The sequence below is a fragment of the Orbicella faveolata genome, unplaced genomic scaffold, assembly GCF_042242905.1.
Source record: "Orbicella faveolata isolate gen_17 unplaced genomic scaffold, um_ofav_v1 contig_46, whole genome shotgun sequence".
Lineage (NCBI taxonomy): Eukaryota > Metazoa > Cnidaria > Anthozoa > Scleractinia > Merulinidae > Orbicella > Orbicella faveolata.
Window position 1 is genome coordinate 23,437,501 of NW_028301576.1, and position 12,500 is coordinate 23,450,000.

The 12,500-nt window shown below is 37.4% G+C and overlaps 2 protein-coding genes and 1 pseudogene across 15 annotated transcripts in view; 2 read left to right on the forward strand and 1 right to left on the reverse strand.

The window, feature by feature from the left end:
- The window catches only part of LOC149098978 (uncharacterized), a 13,530-nt gene extending 5,509 nt beyond the window's left edge, over positions 1 to 8,021 (forward strand). For 3 of the 14 annotated variants that reach the window (XM_089277665.1, XM_089277666.1, XM_089277668.1), the window contains 8 exons: positions 1 to 75; positions 524 to 667; positions 1,212 to 1,338; positions 1,661 to 4,213; positions 4,834 to 5,100; positions 5,600 to 5,724; positions 6,231 to 6,373; positions 7,650 to 8,021. The exon at positions 1 to 75 is cut by the window's left edge and continues 47 nt beyond it. In XM_089277665.1, the coding sequence (XP_089133791.1) occupies positions 5,657 to 5,724; positions 6,231 to 6,373; positions 7,650 to 7,813 (375 nt within the window). In that variant the 5' untranslated portion in view covers positions 1 to 75; positions 524 to 667; positions 1,212 to 1,338; ... (1 more) ...; positions 4,834 to 5,100; positions 5,600 to 5,656 and the 3' untranslated portion in view covers positions 7,814 to 8,021. Of the gene's footprint in view, positions 76 to 523; positions 668 to 1,211; positions 1,339 to 1,660; positions 4,214 to 4,833; positions 5,101 to 5,599; positions 5,725 to 6,055; positions 6,090 to 6,230; positions 6,989 to 7,072 lie in introns of all 14 variants that reach the window. The other 11 variants (XM_089277674.1, XM_089277675.1, XR_016203683.1 and 8 more) reach the window with 10 other exon arrangements.
- A 79-nt stretch (positions 8,022 to 8,100) lies between these two features.
- Positions 8,101 to 10,025, reverse strand: LOC149098979 (uncharacterized; annotated as a pseudogene).
- Positions 10,026 to 12,151: 2,126 nt separating this feature from the next.
- Positions 12,152 to 12,500, forward strand: part of LOC149098980 (uncharacterized) — a 1,428-nt gene continuing 1,079 nt past the window's right edge. The window contains exon 1 of the mRNA XM_089277663.1: positions 12,152 to 12,500. This exon is cut by the window's right edge and continues 1,079 nt beyond it. The gene's annotated coding sequence lies outside the window, so the exon portion shown is untranslated.

Here is a 12,500-nt window from a genome sequence, read left to right on the forward strand (position 1 = left end):
AATGAGTATTGTCCAGGCTGTACCAGTTTATGGACGGCATATGCAGATAGTAAGATGTGCTGTAAGCATTACCAGGTAATTAAGTTAGTTTTATGCTTATGACTTCTTGTACTTGGATTTTGTGTCATTTTGTCACAAGAATATGTAATGAAAGATGCATTAGATGACGCAATTTATTTTCAAAGGCAAACTTAAAAGTCTGCCTATGGTGGATACCGGTTGTGTGTAATGTGAATGTAAAGCAAACCCAGTGTCAAAGATGTACGTGCATGTTAATATTAAATAATCTGAAATTTCAGCGAGTTTGAAAATATATTATATCTATGACAGTTCTGGGGTGAGGGCTGTTACGTGTACATGTACATAAATGGTTCATGCTCGATTTTTCACTTGTTATGATTTAGCTGCCAATATGTTCTGTAAATTAATTTTAATAGTCATCTGTTGGTGTGCAACGATATACACCAATATTTAACCAATAATGTACAGTGTAAATTAATTAACCAAATTATGCTGTTTTCAGTTGACCAACACTGCTACATGTACATTGTATTGTGATGTTGAAACGCACAAATTTACAAACATGCCTGCGGTGTCAACTTGTCAAATGTATGAACTGGCCAGCCAGTCTAGATTACAAACTTTCTGAAAGTTGGCCTTACCTAAGGTACTTAAGATTCATGTATTTCTTAAAGCATATTTTGTAATTAATGATTTCTCAGACATTGTTTTCTTCAAGAAAAGATTCATACCCCACATGGAGGTTTCTTTCTTTAAGAGCTCCCTCCTCCTGTTACTTTGGAATTTCTAATGACTGGCCATGAATGGGTGTTGGGTGTGAATATCTTCTGGAACTGCGCACTCAGATTAAGTCAGCAAGAACATTAGTATTTATCCTGACAAAGTCTGATTTTCAGCCTGGATGGCCCTTTGATTGAGACTGTGCACATTGTTGTACTGCAATGTTCCAGTTTCTTGTTTAAAGCAAATTGCATGTGCCCTCAAAAGCAAGTTCATAACAGTTAGATATGTTTGCTTTGCATCTCAGGGCAGAGCCCGCCACTGTGAAAGTTTTGGTACCATCTGCCTAGCATTTGACTCACTACTGTAGACACTCAGTAAACAACTAGCAATGGAGTATACTGTATATCAATGAAAGGAATGTCATCTGTTGGTTATAAATTATAATTGATATGTCTTTGTATGTTCAGTGGTGTTCAAGTAGCAGCTATATACAGTATGATTTACATCCCTGTTCCTGGCAGTCAATATATGAACAGTGTACACATGGGCAGCCTGGATTAAAATATCAAAGATATTTAAAGCAACCTTGGCCAGGTGAGATATTTCTAAAGAAATATAAATTCAAGGTCCTTATGATTGCTTATAGGGATTGATTTTATTGTAAACAATGTCTTACTGAGTGTATTTGTCTTTTGTACTAATTGTTGTAGAACACAGAGACCACTGTCATGACAGAGAAATTAATGTGTGAAAAGTTCCATAAAAAATTGCACTGGGAGCAAATTAAATCATCATAAATGCAGCTTCTGAGAGATCCCCAATATTAATGGAACATACATTGTACATACATGTGGAAGAGTGCAATAATTTATTACTTAAGATTGTAATGCTTTGTGTGGTTTCTCTATATTTACAGACAACTTGATGCCATAATAATTTCCGCACTCAAAGTTCATTGAACAAACTGACTTAGAAGTTGAGTTCTGCAACCCATACTGTGTGTAGTAATATCATAATGCTGTAACTGCAACATTATGACAGATAAACTGTATTACATTATTGAGAAACACCTATGATACATGTATTAACAAATTATTTAAAGTGTCTGTTAAATTAATCAGTTTTTCTTAGAGATAATTTACTCGTCATGTCATGGTTTATTTAAATAGTTGCTTTTTTGGCTTAAAAATGGTATTTATTGTGCTTGGTGTATGTTTGCTCTTAAATCAATTTTTTTGATAACCTGCATTGGGCATGGCATAAATTAATATTTTGCCAACACGAAATGGAGGACTGGGTCTTAAGCAAAGTTGCAGGATTAGTATTTTTGTAGAAAGAAAGATTTGAGAAATTTGTGACATTCTACCGACAGCCTTGCCATTCGCAACATCAAATAAAGTTGATTTGTTCCCTAGTGTTGTACAAATAGTGTTCTCTAATTTATAAATCATTTTAATCTGTTGTTTAAATGATTGCCTTATAAACCCATGTCCAGCTTTGGTGCATGCAGGATATTGATGTATTGTTTATCCATTTTGCTGTAAATTATCTTTAATTGATGTGTCAATCAAAACATATCTTTGATATGCTGGCTAATTTTCTGACAAATGTACCTATGCCTCATAATCTTTGAGTGCGTTTGGTTGTGCAGTGCAGACAAAATACACGTACATAATATAACTTACTTATAGCTTACAATTCTTGGTATAATTTAATCAGAGCAAAATTAATTAATGGAACCCAATAACAGCTCCTGTAGTCCACAATCTCAGTCGAGAAAAAGAACAAATCACAGTGGAATTGAATAATAAAATTGTTATCAGAAGCCTATGCAAGTATTCATGATCAGCAACAAAATATCATATTTATTGTTCATGCCAGAGTGATTTTGCTTATACTTATACTTTGAGAGATGGTGCAAACCCTTTCAGCAAGAGGAGACTCCATACAGAAATGAAGATAGCTAACTATCTTTGGGGATCAAGTTAGAAAACAAAACTTTTTAACTTTTTACATGTGTATACTACATTGTACCTTGGTATTTTTGTGAGATTTCATTTGGTAGAAATTTGGGGACTGAGTATATTGTAACCACTGCATTTCAGTCATACCCCACAACAACAAAAAATGTGTAAACTTCTTTTGTGCAGAAGTCCCAATTGTTAACTAAGAAAGAATATAATGATTACATGTAATAACAATGTCTTGTCTTTCTCAATAAGAAAGAACAGGAAATGCCACCAAAAAGCACAGAAGACAGTTCTGTTATGTGATCAACATTTTTGGTGGCTCCCCTGAAATGCTTGAAATCATGGCTCTATTTTCATCATCACACCATCTTACACCTCGATATGCTGATGTAATCCTAGTTCAGGCTGAAACTATAAAATCGCTCGCAGTTTACTTCGCATACATGTACATGTTGGATTATTTTCATCAGTAACAACATTACAAAAAATAACTGCTGAGCTCCGCTTTTAGGCTTGGCTAAATCTATATGTTAGGTATATAGTCCAAAGGGAGGAGAGGGAGGGGAGTTGATACACCAACTCACTTGTGAGAAAGGTGAGAACAGTTATTTTCAGCTCAAGCATAAATTCATTATTGCATTTTTAGAGTTATGGATGGATGTCTTTCTTTTAAATGTGTTTGTTTCATGCCAGAATGTACTTTCCTCTTGAACTTCAGGACTTGAACAACATTTTGATTAGCAGTGTTACAAAACTCTACTCATATCACTTGCTCATATTCACTGTGTGGTTTAGGCATGAATTGAAAAGTGGATGTTTTGCATCCATGCTTCTTCATAGAAGCTAAAGCAGGTTTTCCTTTAATTTCATTAGTGAAAATCCATTAAATCCATCTGACTTTAAACTTGGTTCTCAACAATGTTGTTATAAATTTTGAAGTATTCAATAATATTTTCTTGTCAAGTGCTAGTGGTTTAGTTTTCTTTTTGCTCTGGAAACCATTACTGGGATGGAAAACAAGTCCATCACAAATAACCTGTAAAATACTTATCACATCTCTCTCAAAGTCTGTTTCATTTTTTTTCTTTTCGGCTAAGCATATTGCCAGTTTTTTTTTCTTTGCTTGCTTGTTTGCTTATTTTTCTTGTTCTTTTTTTATTGACTAATTAAGTGCTTTTTTCTCCTTAGCCTCCTATATGTCAAAATTAATATCCTTTACTCAACCCGATTAGCTTTTTAGTGATTACCGAGTACATTAACCTAATTTGGTATCAAAAAATAATATTATTTTTCCACAGCCTTGATGATATCTTAAGCATCCTCTGCAGAAAAGTTAAACAACAGGAATGAATCAATGTAAGAGTTAACAGACAAGATCTTTTGTGGGATGGCATCAGGCAGCTAACACGTAAAAAAAAGTTTGGAGGGTGTGTTGAAAGTACAATTCTTTGGAGAGTCTGGGATAGACACTGGAGGGCTGCGGAAGGAGTTTTTATCTGGTAATTTAGACAGTGACATTAATTTCAGTAATCTGTTTTTGCCAAAATAATTATTAGAATGCAGGGAAATCTCCGGAATTTTTTTCACTGTGTGGGTGGCTGTAACTCAGTTATTTAATGGAGATAAATATATGTCCCTTTGTTGAACTTTAATTGAGCTAGACAAAATAATTTATTTTCCTCCATAAATATCGAGAACATACATAGAGGATATTACACTGTGGCGAGAAGATATGAATTTTATGTTCGAGTGGCAAGAACAATATCTCACGAGTGAGCGAAGCCAACGAGTGAGATATTGTTCTTGCCACGAGAACATAAAATTCATATCTTCGAGCCAACGTGTAATGTTCTTTTTATTATATGGAGAAACCAATTCAACAAAAGCAAACGGCGGGAATCGTGACTTCATTGAACGATACGACACTCACAAAGGTGACATACGGAAAATACGCCACTTGGGTCCCGGATGAAGTGGAGTATGGAATCTACGAGTGGTTTAGTTCCCAGTAAAACACTCTTCTCCATATAATAAATAGAAGTAAGATGTGTCTTGTAACTAAGTCTGTTTGATTAGCATACATTTGAAGACTTTTTTCTTTAAATATTATTTTCCACAGCATTTGTTGCAGCTGTCCAGACCAACTTATTTGAGGGCACAGAACACAGCGCTCTGTCACCTGGACCCCATGTTGAGGCTGTGGGTAATGGCTCTTTCAAAGCCATTGGACAAGTCATGGCAATGTCAGTTCTCCAGGAGGGTCCACCACCTGCCTTCTTAGCTATAGTAACTGGGTTTACAACTATCTGTGTACTCCAGAAATCACAGACATATCACTAGCAGATGATGATATTGCTAATCCAGATTCAGGACTCTAGTGAAAAGGGTAATAATATTCCCTTGTACAATGGCTTGACATAAAGCTTTACATTTGTATATCTCAGCTCGTTTTGCTACTGATTTACACAACATTCTCACTTTCTTATATGGATTACTTGTGTGCTGTATATTCATCGAAAATGTCTTGTATATCATCATCATCATCATCATCATCCTCATTTTATTTCTGTGATTTAAATTTAACAGATTAGAGTAATACAAAACCCTTATATATGTAGCATGATGATTAACCAACACAAACTCAGCACGACTTTCCAAAGTTCATGCAAAGGTTGTTGGCAAAAACAAAGCAAAAATTGATGGTAGTACTTTAAAATTCTCCCAAAACTCTCTCTACAGGATGTTTGTTTACATCAGAAAAAAGGCCATTTTATTCTTTATTTTAAAATGCTAACAAACTGCAGAGAGAGATCATAGAAGTAAGTTATTTACACATGTAATAAGTCTTAGGTATTGAACCACCTCTGACAATGATATGTCACCAGGTTAAAGAAGTGAACTGCGATGAAGAACTACAAGTCATTTTCCAAGATGATGCAAATATGGATGTTTTAATGAATACTGGCCTAACATCCAAAATTTCTTTGGAGAAAAAGGACACTATTGTAAGGTACAAGCATTTACAGTATCCCAAGATGTATTTAACTGTTGCCTTTTTGCATGTAATTACATCATTTGAAATGCTACATCCATGTCCTTTGTCAGTTATTATGGACTACTTTGGCTAAAGGCAGCGATTCTCTGTAACTCCATTGAAATGCTGCAGCTTTTTCGTGGATTAAACAATTACTAATAAATAGAACATTTTCTCTGTGTATTTAAAAGATCAAGGAAAGACATGTAGTTAGTTGGGAGAATGTCAAACAGAAATGGAAACAGCTGACAGTGGTTCAGTTTTGCACTGTTCTCCCTAACCTCTACCTTTGTTTCTATAACTTCAGGAAAACACCCTGAAATCTGAAATGTGAAATAGATGTAAGTACTACTTATCTAACAGTTTTTAAGGAAACTACCTAGGGATCAGAAACTTTTCCGCATTTGTTCACTTCGAATTTAACAGTGATATTGCATGTCATGGTTGACTTTGCATATGTAACAGAGAGAATCTGTTTTTAGGGTTATAACACTTCAGAACACCATTATGCGAGTGAAAGCTGAGCTTGATGAGAGAGGGGCTGAAGCTTCACGGTTTTCTGAGATACATGGAAGAATATCCATCACTGATGCAAAAACTCTTTGTACCAGGAGAGGATTACAATGTAAGAGTTTCCTGGATGACACCTGCCTTGTTTTTTGTTATCTTTGTAAAGTTTTCCTTCCTCCCTTTTAATCACTTGTGCTGTTTGTGTGTCCCTCACTAAGTTTGGAAGATTTTGCCATTCAAAGGGATGAGCATTTGAGTTTATTGATGTACCTAGACAGCTGTGTTCCACACAATCAGTCATGTATCCCCTGTCTTGTTATTGTTGTTCACCTTCATCCTTTGGCATATAATTTTTGTATTAAAGTTTTTACTATATAACTGAACAGTTTAATTGATTTCCCAAATGAATTCCCAAAGTTAATGGTCTGATTAAATTTTTTGGTTTGAATGCAGGTCACATCTACATACTTGATGAACGCATTAAATGCTGAATACTCGCAATCAGGGTCCACAAACAAAGTACAAGAAACAGCTATAATGGCTCATTTCAATCAATATGTTGAAGAAACAGAAGACAGTCATGAGTACCTTATTATCTCAAATCGGCCAGTTAATACAAAAATTGCAATTGTCAAAATGAGTGTATATTCCTTAAAAGCGATTTTAATCTGAACAGCAATTCTTCCAAGAGTGGTGCTAGACAAATCTTCCAGATCTTTAGGACGCCAAAGTGAGTCAGGGTTTCCTATAAAAGTTCACTTTTGGAGAAAGTGATAAATGTTATCGATTTGTTTGTTTGTTTGTTTTTTTTAAGAAAATACCATATATGGGGACATGCTGCAGGACATGGCCATCATTCTCCAAGAGCTAACAGCTAATACTCCCCCCAAAAAGGCCAGGGATCTCTTGGGTACCATTTGCAGATTGTTACCACTGAGGGTTCTGCTAGAGCTGTCCCGGTACCTTTTAGGGGCCTTTACGTTTATGGATGTAAAAAATGAAAGTAACTGTAAACGTTTTTTGTTTTGCAAATAGCTTTTGTTTCTGAATTATTCCCTTTTAAACAGTAATGCCAGTGCTTTTTTTTTTTAATTTGTGCCTCTTAGGAGGCAACACCCACTAAATGAGAGTCTGGTGCCTTTGAGGTGAAATGAAGTTGCTGTTGTTGTTCTTGTTGTTTTAGGGGTGTTTTTAAAATTTTCAACAACCACACCTGCAATATTTATAGGGGGTAACTTCCCTCTCCCGGAGTTAATATATCTCATTTTGTGTTTCACTCATAATCTAGAGAGTGCAAAGAGACCTATCGTAAACCAGTACTGATAGATTTGTTGCTAATTGTTAGTATAAACTAGTACTGATAGCTTTTTATATTTTGTCTTATTGTACAGGGGACAATGAGTCTACCGACGGCCCTGAAGATATTTTCCAGTTCCTTACTGGGAAAACCACGAGGCCAATTTTACCCTCAGGGAAGAACAGTTTTGGCATGACAGTAAAATTCATTCATTGCAGCACTGACCACCAAATTTGTTTCCCAACAGTTTCTACTTGAGCCCTTTGGGTACAGTTACCGGTGGCTCACATGACCACATACAGTGATTTTAAATTTAACGTGGACACTGCAATAACACACGAAAAGACCTTTGGCAGAGTTAAGATGACCTTTCATTGTCTCCAAGTGTTGGCCAAAGCCATTTCCGACAGAATGTTCGAGTATTAATTAGTAATATGGTTTCAATAAATTTGTTAAAATTCTGTAACTTGCAAGCAGCCTGTTGTTTGGATTACATGGATTTGTCATTGAAGATGGGTTGTTCAAAATTCTCAGTATATCTCGGACATAGATGCAGAAATTGAAACATAGTAAATGAACATGTAAATTTGTTTGCATTACACTAGGAAGGTGAAATGATACCCATATCCCATTGAAGAGGATGCCTCTCACCATTTTATGGTGAGAAATGATTGTGTTGTTCCAGATAATATCCATACTCCTCCCGCAGAGGTTTGTTGTTGGTTTGACCCCAGCCTTCCGGATATTCCAGTTTTGGTTCAAACTTTTTTCTTTGAAGATTTTGGATTTGGAAAGTCCCCTCCCCTATGGACTTTCCAAGGCCTTGGGGTGAGTAGGGATATTTTCTGGTACCCCACAATATGTTATTTGGCTGGTAGCAGTGCATGAACTATTATGTTCTTGCCTCCTTCCTCTCTCCACAGGAGTCCTCAGCAAAGTGTTTTCCCCGGTCACAGAACATGAGAAATTTCGGGTTCACCTTTTGCGAACTTGATTAGCTTCTCAAAAAGAATTCCTGCTTCCAGAATGCTTGTGGGGTGGGATAAGCTATTTTTTTCCATGACGTTTTGAAAATACTCGCAGAAAACTAGGTTGGTTTCATCATCTTCATTATCGAATCCTTCAAACCTATTTTCCATTTCTGTGATCTTGTGTGGGGTACTGGAACCAAGCAGTCGCTGTGTCCAAAATCCTCAGGCAGGAGGTACATCATGCCAGGAACACCGGAAACAGTGGCATGCTTTGACTTCCTGATCCGGTGACTGTTCCAATATTCCTTTACCTTATCCAGATCAGTCTGGAGCAGATCAGCAAAACAAAACCAAATAGCCTCTTTATGCAAGTCACTGATCAGATCGAGAATATCCGATTCACGAAGGTCTTGAAAGAAGTCCATCCACCAACTTGAACGTTGTTTCCTGTAATGTGACCATTGACATTCAATACGTTGATTCCTAGTTCTCGATACATACTTGTGAGACTTCGATCCTACATATCCATCCAATCCTTCAGCCCTCAAATAGCACTGTATTCCAGCAACCAGACCGTTTTCAGTGCCGGTGTCAGTATAGACGCGCATCGGGTATCCGTGTGCCGCTCTGACATGCGTAATGAAATACCTTGCTACACACTTTGGATTTTTGTTCGATCGTTGGACCTCGAGTCAAATAATTCTTCGGCTAAAGCCGTCGACACAGCTGTGAATGGAAAAGCCAAACGGCTTTAGTTTATCGTACCCGTCCATGTGCCAGCAGAAGTTGGATCCAGGTGACACATACATCCTGCGCTGATGGCAACGGCTCCTTATGTGTTCAACTCACCTAGGATCGACCTCCCTTAATAATGACTCTACTAATCGCCGAGGAACATTAATCCGGTGTCTGAGACGCAAGACATGCCACATAGTCCTGTAGCCATTAAGGCTATCAGGACCAGTACATATTTCTTGTAAAATGAGATCCCTGACGCGTTCCTTGAGCTCCTCGTCTACTTTTTCACGTCTCTTAAGTCCGTAGTCTTTCAACCTTCGCTTAAGAGTTCGCTGATTCATTGTAATATTATGTTGCTTCTCCAACATCAGAGTAATATGCTTATACGTAAGACCTCTGTAAAAGTAATACGTAATAACATCTCTTTCTGACCCACGAGGTAAATCGCCGTGTTGAGTTGTTTCAGCCGATTCGTCTTAGCTGGAGCTGCTCGAGTTTCCACTGGACGCCATATTTATTAAACTCTGTCTTCGAAAAAGGGCGCGAATCTTAGAGCTTACTACTGGGTCTCAGGCCTTGTCGTTGAAATGCGTGCGCATAGTTTATTTGCCTTTCATGTGTGGCGTGCGGTTAACTTTTGTTTGCAGTGTTGATTTTGCTTTCATTTGCAGTGTGCGTTCAGTTTTTTTGCTGTGAGATTTTTTTTTTTACTTTATTTGGAGATTGATTTTGCTTTCATTTGCAGTCTGCAATCCACTTAGCAGTGTGCGTTTTGCTTTCATTTGCAGTGTGCGTTTAATTTTTTGGAGGTGTGCATGCGTTAATTATAGGAGTGCATTCGATCTTTCATTGGCAGTGCTGATTTGACTTCATTCGTAGTATCTTTGATTTAGTTTGCAGTGATATTTTTTGTTAGTTTGTGTTTTTCTGGTTTGTAAAGTTGTCCCTAATGGGCCACCGTACATTTAAGCTTATTTTACCAAACAACGAAACTGACAGAGATCATTTTTACAGAGCCTGAACAATCGATGAAACCGATGATCGGAAAATCAATCGATCAATCGATGACAATCGATGCCTTGTTAGTTAATTGTCATCGATTGGTATCGGCCAATCGACGACCAATCGATAATCACACAAAAGTGGTCGCAACTCATCGATTGTCATCGATTGGCGTTAAAAAATTCTCGGTATGCCACGTTCCAGCATGTACGTATACGCACTCGCAGTACGCGCGAATGTTTGAGATGATTCGAATTTGTTCAAATTTGTTCGAATTTGTTGAATTTGTTTGTATGCAGTTGAATGGTTTCAAAAATCAAGAACAGAAACACACTTTGACAGACTTTGAACAGTTTGAAACAGTGTTTTGAAGAAACACAAGTCAACAACACACCTTTTCGCTTAGCTGTTCCTTTCGCTGTCCTTTATACTGTTGATATCTGATTGATATGATTTTTCGGGAATTTTATATTTTCACTATTTCCTATTTTTCCAACAGGTCCTGTCCACACGCCGTGCAAGATGAAATTTATTATCTGATTTATCCGTGTAAATTTCTGAGAATAATTAAGTGTAGTGTTTAGTGTTAAAGATATCCAGACGTAGGAAAGAACTGCAAAATAACTCTCGAGAGACTGCGAGAATGTTGACTCTTCCCCAGCCGTCTCTTAGTCTGGCGATGGAGAGATGACTAGGGACGAGTCAGCTCGTCAACTCTGAATGGTGGGTGATGTAATTATACTGAATTGTAATAAAATAAACCAGAATAAACGTGAATAGGCTTCGGAAATCATTTTATTAACAAAGGTCTGCAAAGGTACATAAAGTAAGCAATGAATAAAGTCCGATAAAGTTTATTTCTTCAGGCTTAATTCTCCTGGTTTGTATGCGTCGTTCTTCGCCATTCGGCGATGGTTCTGAAACCAATTTTCTACCTATAGAATAAATTTAAATGTTTTAGTATATCATTCATGGGTTAATTTACGTTTTTTTCAGTCTACATTTTCACACTTCATTGCACAATGCGTTACGCGTTATACAATCTGAATATGAAAACAAAAGACGAGCCGCAGGAATTTTTCCCGCGGTTACTCGGGTCATTTGACAGCTCGGTTAAGGTGTGAATCTGAACAACTGATCTGAATCATCGGGTGACGTGAGCTTTGGTCACAATGGCGTGCAGTTTGAGCTGATTGTTTCGATTTTCAGCGATTTTCAACCATGATATTACTTCCCGTTCTGGTCACTTTTCTTTTGAGGATTATAACTACATATAGCGCACCTCATCAGACCAACAATGCTATTCAAGAGCAACTTAAGGCTTTAGGATACTCGATTTCATCCCCAGATAATTTTAAAAACAGCTTAAGGTGCGATGCATGCCAAGTAACGTTGAAATTTCAAAAAACTTTCCAAGCCGTTTGGTTGCTAAAACGGCATACGGGGGAAAAGGCCCATCAAGTGAAAGCGGGATGGATACCAGACGACGAAAACAACGTACAACGATCAAAGCCGAAAGGTAAGCTTAAATAAAGTGATCATGTACAGTTATGCAGAACTCCTGAGAACTCGGAATAATTACCTGGGTCTTTGTTATATCCACAGATTCGGCCAACCGCTCAATCATACTGTTCGTTGGCAGCCCGTTTGAAGCTTGATAAACTGCGTCCAAACTAGCCAATTCGACCTTGTCAAAAATCTTTCGCTTCTTCTTTGGCGGCGCAGTTTCCTGGCTTTCTGCTGTTTCCACTGTCGCCGCTGTCTGTTTCAGAACAAAGGGAGAGATTCCAGATATTCAGATGCTTGTTTCTGCTGTGTTTGTAACTCAACGCAATGAAAATCAGTAAAGTGCTCACCTTTGCTCGCTTTCAGCTGATCCAGCAGCTTTGCCTTTTCTTCTGGGTTTGACAAAAATGTTTTCATCGATTCCCACGGCTCCCTCCCGGTTGTATAACATTTTTCTGGGCGCCTGGCCATAATCATGCAGTTTCTTGTACCTTTATTTTCCAGGTAATTTTCATTAAATGTAACAATTTTAATTTTAGATCGAGTCAAAGACGAAAATGCAAGTTGAAATAGAACTTGGGACAAGACTTGGCTGGTCGATTGCAAAGTCCACAACCTCAACCGTTACGGTGCCAAAACCTAATAAAAAAAACCTTGGACATTTCCATAGAGAAAATAGTGAGGGAAAATGTTAAAGAAGCGGAGCGGAAAGATTCAGCCACGGCAAG